Genomic DNA, 20,859 nt, shown 5'->3' on the forward strand with positions numbered 1-20,859 from the left:
CTGAGTCGCTTCAAAAAGAGTCAAAAGAGTCCGTACGTTAAAGTGTGTGAAGCTCACCACCAGTCCCTCCATGTTCTCGCCATTTCAGCAAATGCCTGACTTCTCCAAACTATCGCTAATCAATTCATGCAAACTGACAACTCAGGGATATGACGAAAATCTTTCATTGATTTCAAAATATATTTTGATATCTGATAATTGTCAAAATATCAGTCAGCCACTTGGGCTTGCACCATGGGCTTGCAAGTTACGCAGGCAGAAGAAATTCAATGTCCATCCCAAAGTTCATGGATTTTCATGATTTATTTTTCCAGTAGCAAGCAAACAAAGACCAAAGGGCCTCTCCAGCTCTGGTAAAAAACCATAGGCCCACCCAGGTGCATTCTGGTCCTACACCTACTAATCTAAAGGAAACAAATCAAAAATATTACTTAAAATTAGCAAACAAGAACTAAAGATTAACAAACAAATAGCTCCCACAGCATTTAAAAAAAATAATTGCTAATAAAGAAAAGAAATTATGGTTTGAGTGAACAGCACTGGAGGATAAAGCGTTGACTGCCACCTCAATTAAGGGCAAAATCAGAGAATTTCATGATTTCTCATCTAATCATGTTACTTTGTCTTTTGACTCGTTGATAATCTGTGAAAATGATGTAGACATGGATTCGGATGAAGATACAAGGTTATGTGCATACAACAGAATACATTTTTTATTTAGTACTCACAAAATCACGGAGGCTGATTTTAAATGTATTTATCAATGTTATCTTTCTCCAGTGCTGAAGTATAATAGTTCTAAAGTACCCAACCTGATGCAAGTAGTTTTTAGATAGTGCCAACATTCACTCAGTCAATGATAGATATAGAGGTTAATATACTTGTATTTAAGACTGAGACTTTGATTTGTGTGTAGAACATTGATTTTATGACGTGAAGCAAATCACGTGTAATTACTCTGGAACCTTTGCATGAGAGATTGTGTTGTAATATACGAATGCATAATATATCATGGTCTCATGTTGCTCAGGTGGCACAGTGGAAACACTGTCGCCTCACAGCTCAAAGGTCCCGGGTCGATTCCCGCTGTGGGCGCTGGTGGCGTGTCCTCCACCATGCCTTCAGTGCCTGCTGCTCGAGGAAAAGGGTCTTTCTGTGTGGAGTTTGCATGTTCTCCCCGTGTTCACCTGGGGTAAAAAAAACACTAAAAACATGCAAGAAGATCACCACCTGACCAATGGTGACAGAAGAAACTGGGTGGCAGTCCTCCACTCCGGGTCTGCCGTGGAGGAAGGCGACCAGGATGGGTTAAAGGCAAATGACAAATTTCACCAATTTGCATGGCATGTGAGAGCATGTATGTAGTTTGTGTGACAAATAAAGGGGATTGTCCCTCTGATTCTTTTTCTTCTTCTCAAGACCAATGATCAAAACATGATTTGCTCTTTATATTTTGTAACACTTGATGGCTCAGCAGTTTCTGAATATCTCAAATTATTGACCAAGTCGATAAATTATCTGAGATCCCATCGGGGAAAGCTTTTCAGGTCAATGACGGATAGATACCAAATCTGTACAAATGTGTTTAAATGTCTTCACTTTCAGTGAACCCATCATGTACTAATGATATATGTTTGAGGCAGGTACCCACATCAGGTGCAGCAAAGCTACAAGAAATATTAATCAATTTTGATTACACATATCCACATGTGAGTTTTACAGTACACTAGCAAAATAACTTTGTGGGAAGACCGTGGGAACACAGCAGATTAATGATTTGTGCTGATGCTTTGTCTTTAGCTGTCTTAAGAAAAGGTGGAGAAAATCAGCGAGGCACAGCTATCATCCTGAATGCCTGGGGGGAATGGGTGAAGCCCAGCACGCCCTCCAAACTGGGCATTTCTCCAGGAACAGGAGAGAAGGTGAAGCGCTGGAGGAAGCATGTAAAGAAAAGGAACAGCTCGATTCTGGCCAGGTGCTCCCCTAAACACACACGTTTACCTGCAGGGAAACAGCAGCTTTAGGTCAACAGATTCCAAACTTGCTCGGTGCTTTCATGAATTCCTCAAAGCTAAATCAGTGAATGTGGAGCTGTAAAAAAAATACCAGCTGAAAACGGTAAGAAGGCGTGTCTTCTGCGAAACTGGCCCTCTGAGTCCAAGAAATGCTCAGGATTGAAGGTATCTGGAGTCGCCCACTCATTCTTATCAAACAACACAGATCCAAGCATCGTGTTAATAGCTGTGCCCTGGAAAGCAAGTCAGAAAACATTGGCATCAGTTATGCAGAATTTCCAAATTTTATAGCTTGTTATCCTTCCTTTGGTGAGTCTGGTCGTACTCCTTTACCTTAGGTATGAAGTATCCTCCCAGTGTGGTGTCTTTACTGGCCATTTTAGGGAATCCAAGAGGAACAATATTTGCCATCCTTTGAGACTCATGGATGACAGCGTCCGTGTAAGGCAGGTTGGGTCTGTCGGTTGGGTTGGGCTGACGAGACTGTCCAATCACTCTGTCTATCTCTGCCTGGACTTTCTCTGAATGAGGAAGCAGAGTCTCAGTCTCATTAGACACCATGTGCTCGAAATAAGACCAAACCGTCTATAACCTTCATAGGAATACTCCTTTGCTTAAAGTGATTGATGAAATACCTACCCTGTATCTCTGGGTAGTGCAACATGTAAACAAGGGCCCAGCGTAAAGTGGTGGCAGTTGTTTCTGTACCAGCCTCAATCAGGTCCAGGGTGCAAACTAGCAGGGTTTCAATATTGAAGCCAGCCTGTGGATCCTCCTTTTTCTGGCAGTGCATCAGCAGAAAATGTTTTTATTTTATTGCGCTGTACACAGAGTAGCTTTCATAGCCTAGTTTTTACTGTAGTCATAGATGGATTTTTTACATTTCTACTTCATTTTTGATAGTGATGGCTGGAGAGCGACAGGAAAGGCAGTGGAAAGAGGGGATGACATGCAGCGATGAACCCTGTAGCAGTAATCAAACCCAGGCTGCTGTAGTCAGGATTCAGCCTTGATACGTGGTACTGTACACACTCATTTTAATAATTTACTAAATGGTGGACTTTTGGTCAGACAAGTTTCACCCTTACCTTTTCCATCTCTGCCAGGTATACATCGATATAATCGCGGGGGTCGTCAGGGTTCCACTCCTCCTGGTGCTTCTCCACTTCCTTTTTCAGGAAAGTCATGATCTCCTTGTAGTTGGCGTGGACAGTCTGATGAGGTCCTGGCAGGTACTTCAGCAAACCAGGGAAGGCATCGTACAGCTATTGATGGGACAAACTCAGATCAGTGATGGACCCAGTTTGTTTTGCGGTCACACCATGATAGCTGAGGCAGATCAGGAATTACCTGAGTCTGAGCTGAGCCGGCGAGCACAATGGCCTCTTGATCCAACTTCAGAACCTTACGAAAACTTTGATCGCTGTATTCAAAGCGATGTCCGAAGAGCACAGATGAGATGATGTTACTCACGCCATTCGTGATAATGTAGTGGGGATTGAAAGGTTTTCCTGGGAATATGATGAATTCAGTTTAAGTGGTGATATACATATTCAGATGCAGCTGTGGAAAGTAACTAACTACATTACCTTAAGCATAAGTTTGAGGTACTTTACATGAGTACTCTCTCCTCGGAACACTTCTTCTTCACTACATTTCAAAGGTTGATATTCTAATTTTCTTTACTGCACAACAATTATTTGACAGCTTTAGTTCTTAGTTATTTTACAACTCAAGATTTTTGCACACAATTTTGAAATTATTAGTTAATTAACTGACTGACTTTGAATGCAGGACTTTTACTTGTACTAGAAAGATCACTTTATTTGCCACATACATTCTGTACAGTTGGGATGTGATGAGAGTACACTGTCAGGAGTATTTTTGCAATAGTCAGGTGATAACTAACAGATGAAATACTATATATCTTACTTACTTACCTTGTTCATCTCTGAAAGCTTCACAGATGAAGTTGCTTTCCACTTCGATGTATTTTTCCAGTGACTTCTGACCCTCCCCAAAGTAACGCAGGTGAGTGTTGGCAAACATCCTCTGCTTCCTCCACAGATAACCATTGCTCAAAGCTATGCCTGTGGGATTGTTATATCAAATTACACAAAGCAAACAGGCCCTGCGCAGACATTGCTGGGCGTAGTTTCAAAATAGCATGTGCTGTTTTTGTTTGTTGTTACTGTTTATTTAGGAATTCAGTAATTTATGAGCAGCTAGATTAAGAATAAACAGTTACCGTCACTCCCTAAACTCTGCTGTGCTGAGTTTGGTGTATCCTTGGGGGGAGTGTAAATGGAAAAATATGTAAACTATACATATTCTACACTGGCAATGCAGTTTGTCTCATATCAGCTGTTTGACTGAGCTCTGATTTGTGGTTAAATCCAACACCACACAAAGACGTTGGTATTACCCTAAAGAAGGAGCTTGATACAGTCAAAGGCTTTTGGTGCCATACAATCATGCTCTCACATACTCACCAAGGCCCTTGAATACAGCATGGAAGAGAGGCACAATAGGTCGATCAACAAAGCTGTCCAGCTGGTTCACAAGAGCCTCTTTCACCATCTTGTATCCGGAAATAAACACCATCCTCTCGCTGCCTCTCCTCAGGCTGAACACAGGACCATACTCCTCAGCAAGCTGCATTCAAAAACAAATCACCAAAGGTTTCACAAAGACTTTTTTATTCTTTTCATTTCTGAATTACAGACTGCATTGAAATAAAGGGAGTTTTTGCCAGATGAAATGCTTGAAGAGGGTGGACCTTTACATAAACACTTTGGACTAACCTTGACGTAACGTCTCACTGTGACCACTCCTGCAACAGATTGGTCTCAGAGATGCTGATAATACTGCGAGTTTGACCTTGTGACTGCTGTTCTTCTGTGTTTCTGCTGCAGTTTGATTGATATATGTTTCATGATTTTTTTAAATTGTTTCTTTTTGACATACTCAGTAAATGATTACTTATTTTGCATGTACTGACCTGCAGTCTGTCACTGATTGTTTTAGCTAAGAAATTGTTTCCTCTAGCTTTGATGGTCAAAAACCATTATAGCTGAAAATCAACCCTTGGTTTGGGTAAAGTACATGACTATGTACATATATTAAATTGGCACGCGGTAAGAAAAAACTTCTGAGTTGCAATTTTCTAATACTGTTGTGTATTTATTGTTATTACTTGTGCTAATCAAGTTGATAAGGCCACTTTTGTAAGTCACTCCAAAGATCAACTCTTCTCTTAGGAAAATAAAATTTTACTGTTCACCTCACCTTGTCCATTGTTTTGAAGTCCACCCCTGTGAAGATATTTCCCAGAAAAGGCACAGCCAAGGGTCCAGGTGGAAAGTTTTGTGGCCTCCAATTTCTAACAATATCAGTCACAAGTAAAACCATAAAACTGAGCAGCAGCCAACCACTGAAGTCCAAATACTCAAGAAGTGCTTCAAAAATCATGGTGAAAATCTTTCAGAAAGTTCTTCTGTAAAATTAGTTTGCTTGTGCAGATAGCAGTGGTGCCTCACATGTTATCAGGGTGAGGGAATGGAGGAAGCCGGAAAAAGAGGTCCAAAGAGGGAAATGTTACATAACACCGGTGGCCCCTCAGGACTTCTTCAATGAAAAATGAAAAGCTTGTTGTTTACTGTGTGCACTTGCCTTACATGTTATGGACACAAACCGATCTTCCTAATAATTTCAAAACAAATCATTTGTCAGTAATCAGTCAACTATACAGATGGCAAAGTAAGCCAAAAATAAATAAATAAAGCATCTTCAAATAGCTAATATGTGTGTGATTTACAGTCAATGGATTTTTATGCAGATGTATTGAACAGATGTGTTTTGTAAATCACTTTTTCACTTAGCACTTAGCCACACGCTACTTTTGATCCAACTTCAACGGGTGCAATAGTAAAACAATTCAATAAATATCAGTAATAAAGGTAACGGCCTGCCTCATTACTCTACTTCTATACCTGTGAGGACTCTCAATTACGTAGCGCTTTTGCTATTTCTGAACTCCAGGGGCCCTGAGGGTCAAAAGACGTAGATATTTTTGATTACATAATGGACAGCGGACAGAACCTCAGTCTCTCTGTCATTTCCTCTTTCTAATGCGTCCTACTCCTGACACCTTTACCAACTTTTTCCAACCCACTGTAGACCATGACCCCTTCAATTTGCTGCCACCGTGAGGGTCACATGGTGGCAGCGGCAGCTGGCAGTGGCAGGTTTGCTGCTGATTTAAGATGGGAAGTAGTGCTGAATGAATGGGCCAAACACACAAACTTCATCCTGGAGATTAGGAATCGTATGAGTCAGTTCTTACAGACTTGACTTTATATATTCAGTTTTTTGTTGTCAGTTTTCTGTTGAAAACTACTTCTACCAAGTGTCACGCATTGTCTGTGACACTCACGCAACTGACACTTTTCATACACATGAATGTAACTGTGTCTCAATGCTGAAATCTAGTAATAAAGGCTGACAGAATTTTACATTTCTGGTGACATTAAAGAGCTTTGCCAACATGCTCTCATTGATGCATGAACAAATTTAATTTCAAGTAAGAGCAAGCCTGAATAAATATGTTTATAATGTTTAATCGGCTTTCTGTGGACACAGGACAAAGTCTGCACATCAGGCTTTCTTCCAAAGTCCAAAGCACACAGATTGTGTGGCTTTAGCTGACACACACCACAGGTGCACACACACCAATCCAACATCAGAAAACACCTTTCATGCATGTAGAGTTTTGCCTCACTTTTGCCTTCAATTTCACAAGTGTGACAAATGGAAACGTTCATAAAAAATACATTTTTAATGTGACTAAGCTTTTTTTCCTGTTCTTCCTGTCTGTCTCAGCAGTACAGTTTTCGGGTTGGGAGAGGCAGTCAGAAGAACTTGATCATGTAAAGCTTGTTGTAAATTGCAGCAGAGAAGTCACAGATAGAGATGGATAATAAAACTAGAAATGTATATGTAATTGGACAGTAAGACTGCAGTCACTGATGATTTATAATGTGAAATTTCTGTTTCATCCCAACTGGAAATACTGGAAATACTAATGAATGCTGCAAGGCTGAAAGCCTCTCTTTCCCTGTCATTTTGCATTCTGCATCTAATGTACCTGTAGATGGTGCTGCAGGCTTTGGCTCTGGACCTGCTAGTGTTGTCAGAGACGGTGTCACACTACATTGTTTTAAGGAAGAAAAAAAAAAAAAAAAGACATCAGCCAATACTTATGCCTTTTGTTTCTTTCCTCTGCACTGTAACATTAAAAAAAAGATGTATGATTGGGAGTGCACAGGGGTTTTATTTTGAAAATTTACTGGATTCTCTACATCCTGTGTCTGACTTCCTGTCTGGCTCGATCTGCTCTGTGCAGACTGATGCGTCTAAAATTCTCATCACAGTGGCCTCCACAAATGATTCCTCTTCGTCTAGATTAGTCACAGTCACAGTTAAATAAAGGTAATAGTAATTAAAATAATAACAAACAATTCATAATATACAACTTATGTTACTTCCAATGGCTTGTAAATAAGTTACCAGCCATATGTATGTTGTGTTGTGTTTTTAACAATGACTGAAACAAGCTTTGTGACACAAATCAGTTAATCTTTTATTAGTCACTAACAAATGTGTTGAAATGGTCTGTTAATGATTTCAATTCATTATGCATGACATAACTGATCATCATTACTTTAGAGAAAAGCTAACAAATACAGTTTGTAACTTTGAAGAATGTATGTTTATGAAATCTTTATACATGTTGTCATTAACAAATACAAGGACAAAGGGAACGTCCTGTAAACAGTGTCTGTGAAGATTCACAATTCATCCAGGTCATGGTTATCTAAGGAGGGTTGTATCAACAGGCAAATGGATTTGGGTTTTGAAACAAAAAAACAGGTCTTCGCTACATGAGGCAATCAAACAATCATGAAAAGTTGACATTGAGAGGTTTTCTCCCCTACACTATTATAAGTCTCATCTGTTTCACATCAGTTGGATGTAAAGTGGTTGAGTGAGATGCTGCACAATTCAGCGAGCCTTGGCATAAACCTTGTAGGGGTGTGGTACACGTGTAGTTCCAGTAATTCCTTCTGTACTCAGCTCAACTCCATCAGGAACAGAGAAAGAGAACTTCTGTAGCAAACCGACAAGAAACAGGAACAGCTCCATCTTGGCGAGGCCTTCTCCAAGACACACGCGTTTCCCTAAAGAGTCCACAGGAAGGTTTAAGAGCTCAGGATGACACTTATATTCTGGTTGAGGTTGTGCTAAAGATTGAGGTGAATGTGGTTTACCTGCAGAGAAAGGCAGGAAAGCTTCTCTCTTCACAAACTTTCCCTCAGCATTGAGGAAGTGTCCTGGGTTGAAGCTGTCTGGAGTCTCCCATTCAGTCTTGTCGAACAGCACAGAGGTCAAGTTGGGTATCAAGGATGTACCCTTAAAAAAAAACAAAAACCCATAGGTTAGTGCCATGCATTGCTGAAACACTTTTTCTTTCCTCAAAAAGACTAAAAATCGCTGTGTACTAGATGCACCTTAGGTATGAAGTAACCACCCAGTGTTGTGTCCTTGGCGGCCTTTCTGAGCCCATTGAGAGGAACGATGTTTCCGACCCTCTGGATCTCGTGGATGACAGCATCAGTGTAGGGCAGATTGGCTCTGTCAGCCATGGAGGGCAGGCGGTTCTGTCCAATGACTCTGTCTATCTCTGCATGGACTTTATCTAGAAATACAAGAAAATTGAAGGAATGAGCTTGTGAGTATTGCTTTAAGACAGACTGGAGAAACTGTGAAGTTTTCCGTTCATTTCCTCCAAAGGTTGCATACAAATAAAGATGGTTGAAGGCAACAGGTTGCTGCCTTGAACTTTTTCATGTGGCGTAGTAGCTGAACATTGCTACAAAGAAAACATTTATCTCAATGGTGAGTATTGCTTTAAGACAGACAAACTTTGAAGGTTTTGTGTTCATTTCCTCCAAAAAAACAGTCCCTATCATGAGCCATGCAAGTGGCATGGCAATGTTGCTCTGTCAGTCCACCACTTTGGTGTAGACTGAAATATCTCAACAACTAGAGCTGCAAGCATGGCTGTATACTCCTTTGGTGTTCTTTCCATGTTGTTTCCATCAACTGTATAATAAACAGTGGATGTAGCTACCATGATGTCACCCACTAGTTTATGGACTGCCATTTTTAAACCTTGAATTTGGCATTTTGGAACTAGACGTGATCATATTTGGGGGAAAGGGTGGAGCTACCATGGATATGCATTGCCGTGCCTCTATCTGATCTGGTTCTGTCACCATTGGGGTCACCCCTGCTGGCCCTTAGAAAGAATGCAAGTTCAGAGCACTTCTGCATTCAGACCCAGAAGTTCCATTCACCTATTCTACTGTCTATGGCTGTTCTGATGTCACCTACCCTGGACATCAGGATGTTTGATGAGGAAAACCAAAGCCCACAGCAAAGTGGTGGATGTTGTCTCAGTTCCAGCCAGGAACAGATCCAGAGAGCACAGGGCCAGATTGGTCTCAGTGAAGCCCAGATCGGTCTCTTTGTGCTATTCAGAAATGCAAACAGGATACAGTTGATTGACAGGAGGACCTACACAGAGCAGTGTGTGCAATATTGTTTTTTCCCATTAAACTGTTCCACCTACTCCTGCTGCCCTGTGCTGTGTTTGGCTAGTACTTATTGCCTCTATTCGAGCATCAAAGAGTCTATTTTAACCCAAAATCTTGATCTTTTCCTAATCGTCCACCACAACTCCTTCCTACTAAGAACTTTGCCACTCTTTCTTCGAACAAGCACTAGCCAATCAAAAGGCAGTAGGGTGGGACTAAGTGGAACAATTTGGGGGGAAAAAAATCATGTGTGCACAATGCAGTTGTTCACATACCTTCTCCATTTCAATGATGAAAGTGTCAATGTAGTCCCGGGGATTGTTGTAGTCCAGGTCCTTCTTGTGACTCTTCACCTCCTCTGTGATGAAGTCTTGGAGTGCATTGAAGTGGCTGAACATTTTATTGTGAGGACCTGGCAAGTGTTTCATCACTCCAGGGAATGACTCATACAGCTATTTAGAAGAAATTAGTAGATGAGCGAAACTTTCACTCACATCATTTTTGGTGACAAGCTATGAACATTTGCTTCTCGGACAGTTATGGATTGTCTCCTGCAGGTGCACCAGAATGCTGTCTCTGAAGTCACTAGATATGGCTGACTTACCAGACCCCATATAGAGCCCTCCAGATAAAGAACTTCGGACTGATACTTCAGCATCAACTGGAATTTGTGGTCATTATATTCAAATCGTTTCCCCATCACCAGCCGGCAAATGATATTGGACACAGCGTTGATGAAGAGGCCTGCTGGACTGAATGGTTCACCTGGAGGAAAGGAGTCCACTGTTTAGTCAATTGCTGAAGAGCTGAGGCGACCAACCAACTGTATTTTATTCTCATTGTGTGCCACCTTTTTCCTTCTCTATCTCCTCCTGCAGGTGTCGGATCTCCTCACAGATACTCTGCTCAAGGCTGTTTTTGCCCAGGCCAAAACTACGTAAGGTAGACAAAGCAAAGCGTCGCTGTGTCTTCCATATTTCACCATTGGTCATGAACAGACCATCTAGACACAAGCATCCAGAGGAAAGAGGGTTAATGTTTTAGGGGAAGTAATTTCTCTGCAGCATGAGAGAAAAGACAGATTTGTACACCTTTGGTTCCTGAGTAAAATCTGTCAGAGACTGCATTGTATGGTCGATCCACAAAGTTCTCGGCTTGTGCCACAATGGCTTCCTTCACCATCTTGTATCCAGACACAAACACCATCTTGCCACGGCCGAGGCGAACACTGAACACATTCCCATAGATGTCAGCCAGCTGCAGACAATACATGAAGGAACAGTGATGAACCACAACACATTACTGCATAATTTGGACTTTTTAAATTGGTCAAAATCCTAAAGTGTTTGAACTAGTGCTGTCAAAAATATTGCGTTATTAATGCGTTAACGCAAATCAGTTTTAACAGCGTCATTTTTTTTATCGCGAGATTAATGCTCTTAGTGACCTAGCGAAGTTGTAGTTTTTTATAAGTTGTGGCCACTGCTTGTTTACAATCAGATCCTGGCTACAGGATCTGATTGTAAACCAGAAACAAAACAATAGGCACGCCCCACGCACATGTTTGGTATTGTCTGCTCGCTAGCTACTGTATAAAAGAGTAGGCTACCAATTTGTGTGGATGTCAAATGCAAAACGCCGAATTGGATACGAACAAGATTCTGAATGGAAAATTTAGCTTCAACACATGGCGAATGCAAATTCTCTGCTGCCGCCTCCTTGTCAAAACCAGGCGACAATGGATAGCTTTTCGACAGAGGCACATGGATGCTATTATGTTCAAAGGAAACATAAGAAAGTAAAGTTTAAGCCATGGTTTAACTGCACTGTAGGCTGAGTCCTAGTTTACAATGATGTGCACATTGTAACTTTATTTTGGATCATCCTGTTTTGATCCCTTAGAAAGGGTTGTTGAAGAGGCTTTTTTGTAACCAAGTATTTATTTTTTTGTCATCTGTTTATTGACAGTGTTAAATTGTGCGAGATTTGATTCATTCAAATGTGAATGACTGCTCAAAGTGAGAATGTTAGTCTGAAATAAAACACTAAACGTTGTTGCTTTCAATTAAAAATCATTTGCACAATGCAAGCCTATCCACTTTTCCATATTGATAACAGTGTTAAAATGATAATTCAAGGGACATTTAGAATAGATAAAAATGTGCGATTAATTTGCGATTAATTCAGAGTTAACTACGACATTCATGAGATTAATTGCGATTAAATATTTTGTTTAAATTGTTTAAATAGCTTCCTTTTATTTTAGTTCAGTGCCAAAGCTACATGTTGTCAAGCACATGTTCACATTAGTAACTATCATCTGATAGGAATTACACAAAGCTGTCTGTGTGACGGGTCTTGATCTGTATGTAAATTCATTTAGGTTAATCAAATTTAAATGTATCAGAATGCCTCAATAAAATTCACATGCAAAATTGATTAACAAAACAAGATAACACTTTTAAAGTGCTTAACAAAACTAAAACATATCGATAAAAGCCTTTAGCAATGAGATCACTTTTAATCTTCGATCCTTAGTGATTGCAGGCACTGTAGGGTGAAACTTTCTGTGTATTTATCTTTACCTTGGTAAAATAAATGTGTGGATGTTTTTTGTCCATGCTCAAGAAATTCCCAACAAAGGGAAGAGCCAACGGTCCTGGAGGAAAATCTGGAGGGTTCTTGTGTTTGAGGTAGTCCGCAATTAGGATAAAAATAAAAATAAACAGGAATATGGCCTTGAGGTCAAAACTCAGTAAAAAATTATAAAGCCACATTGCTGAAGAGAGTTGAACCAGCAGCAGGAGGAAGGTCTGAGCTTCTCAAGGCCTTTGTCCTGCTCACTCGAAAAACCTGTTTTTTTCTAAAGTCTGTATGTACAAAGGTGCTTGTGATAGTTGTTCTTACATAACCACCTATAGATACACCTCGTTTTCTCATGACAAGCAAGATCTCATATGATAAAGATTCAAGTAATGGATATAGAACAGAATGTTCTTTTTTTAAAAAAACACTTTATTTGTCATTTTCAAATCTTATATAAAACAATCATATTCACTGTTTTACAATAACCTTTAAATAAAAACAATCCCAGCAAAAAATAAGTAAATAAAATAAAATAAAATAAAGTAAAATAAAATAATCTCCTCAGCTGCAGTGCTGGGGCGTGGAGGGGGGCGGGGTCGATCTCCTGGCCACTTGACACACCTGAGCGGCATCAGCTCATCAGCCGCTGACTACTTCAGCCAGCTCTTCCACCTGCTTAGTGCCAGAAGATTTCTTGGTCCACTCACGTGTATCTTGCCACGTTGTTCTGCCTTGCCTGTCTCCGCGTTCCCAGCTACTGTGGTTCTCGAGTTTCTCATTCATTGGTCATTCATGTCGTTTTGTCCCTGCAAAGGTGATTTTTGGTTTATAATAATATTCCCAGTATTGGTGATTTTGTGTAAAGAATAGCAACCCTTTTGGTCTTGCCATTTTTTGTTTTTTATAGTGAACCTTTTTCAGCCTGCATTGTCCTTTTTCCCACTGAGTGGAGATTTTTGTTGGATTTTGAGTCTTTTCAATAAACTGTGTTACCAGTTTTTGCGTTCTGGGTCCTGGCCTTATTTCTTGCCACGAGATTCCATAACAAAAATGTTCATATAAGTTATTAGAGGGTCCCAGGTTTTGTGGAATCTGTTGATGGAACTGTTGAGAGTACTTCTGATCTTTTCTAGCTTCACATTTTGCATAAAATCTTTAATCCAGTGATGATGTGATGGAGGAGTAACAGCCCTCTATTTGAATAAAATCAAGTGTCTAGCTAATAAGGAGGAAAAGGCAATGACCCTCTGTAAATGAGCAGGGGGAGCAGATCCCGTTGGATCCGAAAACCAGCCAAAAACAGCAACCAAGGGAGAAGTTGAGATATCATAAGCATAACAACAGAATGTTCTCTTAGCAACAAATTACCTACCTGAACATTGCAATTTTATGGCAATCACTCATGAGCACGGCCATTTCAACTCAGCAATATAACACACACTGCATGAAAGACTTCTGTTCTCTTTCAGTGACCTCAGACTTTGGATTTGAGCAGAACTAAACCAACAATACAAAGTGCAGTGGGAATAAAAGGCATCTAAATGACTCACTGCGCTGTTAAAATAAATAGCAATCAGATTACAATTTACAGTAATACAATACAGTTTTTCAAACTTTATTCAACTGGAATCACTTATGTTTGTCAAAGATTTTCAACAGATAAAGAGCATTGCTTAAAATTTATATATATATCCTTTATTTAACCAGGTAAAAAACCTCATTGGGATTAAAATCTTTTTTAAGAGTGACCTGGACAACATTATCACATAAAACCAAATACAACAATATGAACAAACATAAAACAACTGTCAATAACAATAATCAACTAATAATAATAACAGCAATGAGAGGGGGTAAATAAAAATAGACGCAGAAGAGTTCAAAAACAGTTGCACTGATCAAGGGAGTTTTCCTTTCGATCCTTCATTATGGCCTTGAATTCCCTCAGAGAGATCAGCTCTGATAATTTCAGATCAGTCTGTAGTTTATTCCTTAATTTCACTGATGAAGACCACGCCACTGAGATTCATATTTAAAATGGTTTAATGCTCAGGATGTGACAATACCAAAAACTCACTCTATATATATATATATATATATATATATATATATATATATATATATATATATATATATATATATATATATATATATATATATATATATAAAGGAAAAGGTGGAAATTTTCTTGAAAAATGCCCTTTATTAATAAATTCGTCCATACATTTTTTTAAATTCATATACATTTGTTTTTTACTTCAAGTGCTTCTGCTTTCCTTATTTCCTAAAATTAAAAAAGTAGCCAGCCATGAGATAAGCAGTTGCAAAAATTTGGCATGGATTGTCTTTGGCAATGCTTAGTCTTTCTATAATTTTTTTGTTGTTACAGATGGGGACATATGGATTTACGTTATCATGATGGTTGGTAGTTGAGGGTAGCAGTGGTTAACTCAGCGTGCAGCTGAGCTCACAACTTCTGAGTCATTGAGGTCAGATGTGAGTCATTGACCCACCCTGCCATTGTGAGTTACATGATAGTGGGAACGATCTTGCAAGAGGATTAATACCTGTGACTCCCCACCAGTCAGTTAGAAGTGAAGAATCCTCTTGGGTAAGAGATTAACCGTCTTCTCAAACTTTAAGCAAGTCCAGTTGCCTTTGTCAAGTATTTAGAAGTACAAAAGTGTACATCCCTCCATTGGGCAATGCTGTAGCAGTGTGTGAGCCCCCACACATTGGGCTCTATTTTAGATTATTATCGCGCGGCGCAGGTGTTGCGCACAGTCGGGTCTGCTTCACCGATGGGGTGTGGCAGTGCAGACTTTGGTATTTTCATGCACTGCGCCGCTGGCACAACTCCTCCCCCTTCTCATCTCAGTCCCACCCAGTGGTGCAACTCGGAAGGAGGGAGGAGAGAAGGTGTGGAGTGGGTTTGACACAGCCAAGTCCAATCACACCAGCTCGCCACTGGCGCAACTCCTCCCCCTTCTCATCTCAGTACCACCCAGTGGTGCAACTCGGAAGGAGGGAGGAGAGAAGGTGTGGAGTGGGTTTGACACAGCCAAGTCCAATCACACCAACTCCTCGCCTCACTTTTAAAAACCCCGCTGGCGAGGCACATGGCAAGTTTCGAGGATGACTGAGCCCGCACAGGAAACCGTCTGACGCCCAAACTTCTCCCAAGAGGAGACTGATGTTCTGGTCTGGGAGGTCCAGGCTCGCAGTGGCCGTATCTACGGCCTCGCGAAATTTTATTTCAATACTGTCTATCTGTTTAGTGTGGAAAATTATTGATCGTCAGATGTTTTTTTTAACTAATGTAACCGCAAATACTCACTTAAGGACAAGGCTGGGTGGCGAGGCGCTTTCTCCTCTCCCGTGCGCTCTGCTGCTCTCCAGTTGACACGGCACATGCAGTTCGGCCTCTCTCCATCTTAAGTCCCTTAATGTGTCCTCCGTGAGTTCATAGTGACATCCACGTCGTACAGCCATGTTGTGTAAAACGCAACATGCCACGAAGAATGCACCGACACTCTGAGGGCTGTATGTTAATGAACCACCTGTCCATTCCAGACATCTAAAACACATTTTGAGGACCCCAAATGTGCATTCGATGACTGACCGAGCACTGCTGAAAACTCCATTTAAAACCATGCTGCCGTCTTGTTGAAGGTGTGATTAATGGCGTCATCAACCACGTTTTCAGTGGATAGCCGTTATCACCTAGCAGCCACCCATCCAGAGGGGTGTCCCCCCGAAAGACTGTAGGGATGCTAGAATTCGCCAGGATGAACGAGTCATGTGCCAACCCGGGGAAAGTGGCATACACGTTTGTCACCAGGCAATTTGAGTCACAGATCACCAGACATCCCTGTTTCACCTGTGTACATTCAGTCAGGTTGAGTGACCATTACACGTGCCGAAAGCGCTTGCGATGTGGTCAGATGAGATACTGATCTAAATATATAAATTTAGGTCTGACTGTATGTGCTGACTCAGATAGTTGCATTGAATCATGGCTGTTGCTAATTATTGATCGCAGTGAAATGCCAGACACTGTGGAAACCTGCCTGTGAGGTGTTGGTGACGTGAGCGCACGACTCCTCCGGTTTACAAAAATCCACTTGCCCAGTTGACCAGGTCTGGGGTGGCGAGCTTTCAGCGCACTTTTACACTGCCGGCATGGACCAAAATGGAACGAAAATCCAAATCCGCTGGCTGATTATGCCGACACCTCCCCCCACTGTGCCACAACACCCATCCGGTAGTACCTCTGTACGCCTCGTTTTACCAAAATACCAAGTGCGCTGTGCGCCTGCCTGCACTGCACGAAAATGCCACTGCGCGGGGTGCGCACCCTGCGGCGCACCAGTGGCAGAATCGAAAATAGAGCCCATTGTGGTTTCACAGCTGTAGACATTGTAACCCCAGTCTCTTTTCCTCATCCCTGGAGACTTCAGTCATGCTTTCCTGTCTTCCACTCTCCCTACCTTCACCCAGGAAATGCCACACCAGAGACAACAGAACCTCAGATTTACTGTATGCAAACACAAAGGATGCTTACAGTTCCTCACCCGTCCCCCCACTGGGTCGCTCTGATCACAATCTGGTTTATCTGTTCCCTGCCTACATACCTTTGGTGAATAAACAACCACCAACCATAAGGAATGTGAGGAGATGCTCTGAAGAGACCAGTGTAGCACTGAGGGACTGCGTTGACACCACTGACTGGGAAGTGTTGTGCAGTCCAACAACCTGCATCATCATTAACATCTGTTTGGACAACACTTTGCCTACTAGGAAGGTATGGTGTTTGTGAAAGCGAGGAAGGCTGCAGGCCCTGATGGCATTTTGACTTCTCCAGGGCACTGCTCAGGGGGAAGCTGGAAGGAGCTGGAGTAGACTGCCGCCTGGCTTTATGGACCATCAACGACCTCACCAAGGGTCCACAGTATGCCACAGTGTCTCCTTTATTCTTGCTGTTATTGCTGTCTGTAACAACAGAATTGCCTCAACGTGGAATCAATAAAGTTATATCTTATCTTATCTGAAACTGGCCCTCTGAATCCAAGAAATGCTCAGGATTAAAGGTATCTGGAGTCGCCCACTCACTCTTATCAAACAGCACAGACTCAAGCATTGTTCTAATAGCTGTTTCCTGGAAAGCAAGTCATGAAATGCTGGCATTAGTCATGCAGAAGGAATTTACGAATTGTATAGCCTGTTGTACTTCCTTTGGTGAGTCTGGTCGTAGGCCTTTACCTTAGGTATGAAGTATCATCCCAGTGTGGTGTCTTTACTGGCCATTTTAGGGAATCCCAGAAGAACAATATTTGCCATCTTTTGAGACTCATGGATGACAGCGTCCGTGTGAGGCAGGTTTGGTCTGTCAGTTATATTGGGCTGACGAGACCGTCCAATGGGGCTGCACGGTGGCGCTGCAGGTAGTGCGCGTGCCTCACAGCAAGAAGGTCGTCGGTTCGATTCCCGGGTCAGGCCTTTCTGTGTGAAGTTTGCATGTTCTTCCCGTGCATGTGTGGGTTCTCTCCGGGCACTCCGGCTTCCTCCCACAGACCAAAAACATGCTCATTAGGTTAATTGGTGACTGTAAAATTGCCCCTAGGTGTGAGTGTGAATGGTTGTATGTCTCTATATGTTGCCCTGCGATCGGCTGGTGACCGGTCCAGGGTGTACCCCGCCTCCCGCCCGTTGACAGCCGAGATAGCCGACAGCCGAGACACCCGCGCACAGAAAATGGATGGATGGATACTGTCCGATCACTCTGTCTATCTCTGCCTGGATCTGAGATAGGAAGATAGGAGATAGGAAGTCCAGAGTCGCAGCTACAATGGGCAGCCCATTGGATGTCAAACACTTGAAATAAGACAAAACCGTCTATAACCTTTATGGGATTACTCCTTTGCTTAATATGATTCATGAAATACCAACCCTGTATGGAGTGCAACATGTAAACGAGGGCCCAGCATAAAGTGGTGGCAGTTGTTTCTGTACCAGCCTCAATCAGGTCCAGGGTGTAAACTAGCAGGGTTTCAATACTGAAGCCTGCCTGGGGATCCTCCTTTTCTGGCAGTGCATCAGCAGAAAATGCTCTCATTCTATGGCACAGTACACAGAGCCATACTTTTCTAACCTAGTTTTTATTTCAGTTATAGATGGATTTTGTTACAATTCTACTTCATTTTTGATAGTGACGGCTGGAGAGCGACAGGAAAGGCAGCAGAAGGATGGGATTACATGCAGCGATGGACCCTGGCAGGAATCGAACTCAGGCTGCTGTGGTCAGGACTCAGCCTTGATACGTGGTACTGTACACACTCTGGGTGAGATGTCATGGTGCCCCCAGAACATGACAGTTTAATAATTTACTAAATGGTGGACTTTTGGTCAGACAAGTTTCACCCGTACCTTTTCCATCTCTGCCAGGTATACACTGACGTAATCACGGGGGTCATCAGGGTTCCACTCCTCCTGGTGCTTCTCCACTTCCTTTTTCAGGAATGTCATGATCTCCTTGTAGTTGGCGTGAACAGTCTGATGAGGTCCTGGCAGGTACTTCAACAAACCAGGGAAGGCATCGTGCAGCTATTGATGGGACAAACTCAGATCAGTGATGGACCCAGTTTGTTTTGTGGTCACAAAACAGTATATGATATTTAATTTTCATACCACTTTACACTTCATCTCCACTAGATTTCGAAGGTAAATATTCTACTTTTTACGCCACTATAATTATATGACAACTTTAGTCATTAGTTATTTTACAAATCAAGATTTTTACAAACAAAACAGATGAAAATGTATATGTAGAGTTGAAATTATTAGTTGATACAGTATGACCTATTCTAATGATCTAGTATAACAGTCACAGGGCCATGAGTGCAGGTCTTTTTGTAGTCAAGTGACAAATGAAATACTATATATCTTATTTATGTTACTATGTTATGGTACTATCGCAGGTCCTTCTTTCCTGCAGCAGTCAGACTTTACAACCAGCAGTGTAGACCACACACTCACCAAGACTCAATATGACTGCACTATAATACACATCAACTGTGTTCACTTACACTGTGAACTTATTTTATCAGCTCATGTGATCTCAACTTAAGGTGCAATATGTTAATCTTTCAGTCAGGTGTATTATTACTCCTACGTGCAATATCAATACTCCAGTCAGGAGTACTATCATCCAATCAGTACCTGTTGTCCATATTTTTGTATTTTTATTTTCCTTGTTTATATTGTTTATATTGTTTGTTTGATATTTAATGTCTTTTTTTTAATTGATGCCCTATATTCCTGCAATCCACTTTGCTGCTGTAATACCTGAAATTTCTCCACTGTGGGACTAATAAAGGTATATCTTATCTTATCTTATCTTATCTTATCTTATCTTATCTTATCTTATCTTATCTTATCTTATCTTATATTAAATTGGTGTGAAAACACTTCTGAGTCACAATTCTATGATCTTATTGTGTCTTTGTTATTCCTTGTGCTCATCATGTTGATAGGGTCCCTTTTGTCAGCCAAATCACAGCAACTCTGCACAACTCTTCTCTTAGGACAATAAAATGTCATTGTTCACCTCAGCTTTACCATTGCTTTGAAGTCCACTCCTGTGAAGACATTTCTAAAAAAAAAAAAAAAAAGGCATAGCCCAGGCTATCACAGCCAGAAAACTGAACACCAGCCAACCACTAAAGTCCATGCACCCAAAAGTGTACAAAAAAGCATGACAGTTCAGAAAGCCACTCCATTAAATCAGTACACTCATGCAGTAAACACCTTTCAAATTATCTATGTGAGGAGCAGAGGATGCTGGAAGAAGAGGCCCAAAGTAGAAAGTGTTATGTAAGACTAGTGGCCTGTCAGGACCTGTGCGATGAAAAGCAAGGCTGGAGCTTGAACTCTGCTTGGACCCAGCTGGGTATTTACTGTGTGCATGTGCACAGCACAATAAGGACACAAGCCAGTTATGTGTGAACAGGAAGAGTCTGGGAGCAGATGCAGAGTTGTAACATAAAGAGTTTATTGTAGAACACAAAACCACCTTTACAGGGAAAAAGTCCGACAAAGAAAAAGGAACTCAAAAACACCACTGCAGGAAAAGTAGCAAAAAAGGAAAAAACACAAAAACACCACAAGGGCCAAAAACTCACACAGGAGGTAGTTATAACTAAAGGTGTCTAGGAGCAAACTCACTAGAGAAGCCGAACAGCAAACTACAAAACACTGGAGGCACGAGAGAGAGAGAGACACGCTATAACAGAACTCGTATGGCGAGAGCATAGAGAATAGTCTGGCATGGGAGTCAAACTGAAGCTGGCTTAAGAAGCTGGTTGATTAGCCGATGAGGTGCAGGTGTGTCTAATGAACTTGCACCTGAGGAGATCAGACCCATCTGTCTCTCGCGCGCTCCGCCTGCTGACAGAGACGGAGGAAAGAAAAAACACCGTTAAACCTAGGAGAGAAAAAACACCAGAGCCAAATCATGACACCAGTCTTCCGAATCACATCATTTGTCAGTGATCAGTCACTGAATCAACAATGCAGACAAACAGCTAATATGTGTGTGACTT

General features: G+C 41.5%; 1 protein-coding gene across 1 annotated transcript; it reads right to left on the reverse strand.

The window, feature by feature from the left end:
• Positions 1-1,825: 1,825 nt before the first annotated feature.
• Positions 1,826-12,450, reverse strand: LOC139330068 (uncharacterized). Its single transcript, XM_070960797.1, has 18 exons — positions 12,259-12,450; positions 10,765-10,930; positions 10,524-10,676; positions 10,278-10,438; positions 9,949-10,125; positions 9,471-9,609; positions 8,585-8,772; positions 8,345-8,486; positions 8,088-8,254; positions 5,304-5,495; positions 4,508-4,670; positions 3,956-4,105; positions 3,366-3,526; positions 3,104-3,280; positions 2,655-2,796; positions 2,349-2,536; positions 2,107-2,248; positions 1,826-2,001 (listed from the first exon to the last, which is right to left on the reverse strand). Exons 1-18 carry the CDS (start codon positions 12,448-12,450, stop codon positions 1,826-1,828), a joined length of 2,976 nt encoding a protein of 991 aa, XP_070816898.1.
• Positions 12,451-20,859: the final 8,409 nt, after the last annotated feature.

The sequence above is a fragment of the Chaetodon trifascialis genome, chromosome 4, assembly GCF_039877785.1.
Source record: "Chaetodon trifascialis isolate fChaTrf1 chromosome 4, fChaTrf1.hap1, whole genome shotgun sequence".
NCBI classification, from domain to species: domain Eukaryota; kingdom Metazoa; phylum Chordata; class Actinopteri; order Chaetodontiformes; family Chaetodontidae; genus Chaetodon; species Chaetodon trifascialis.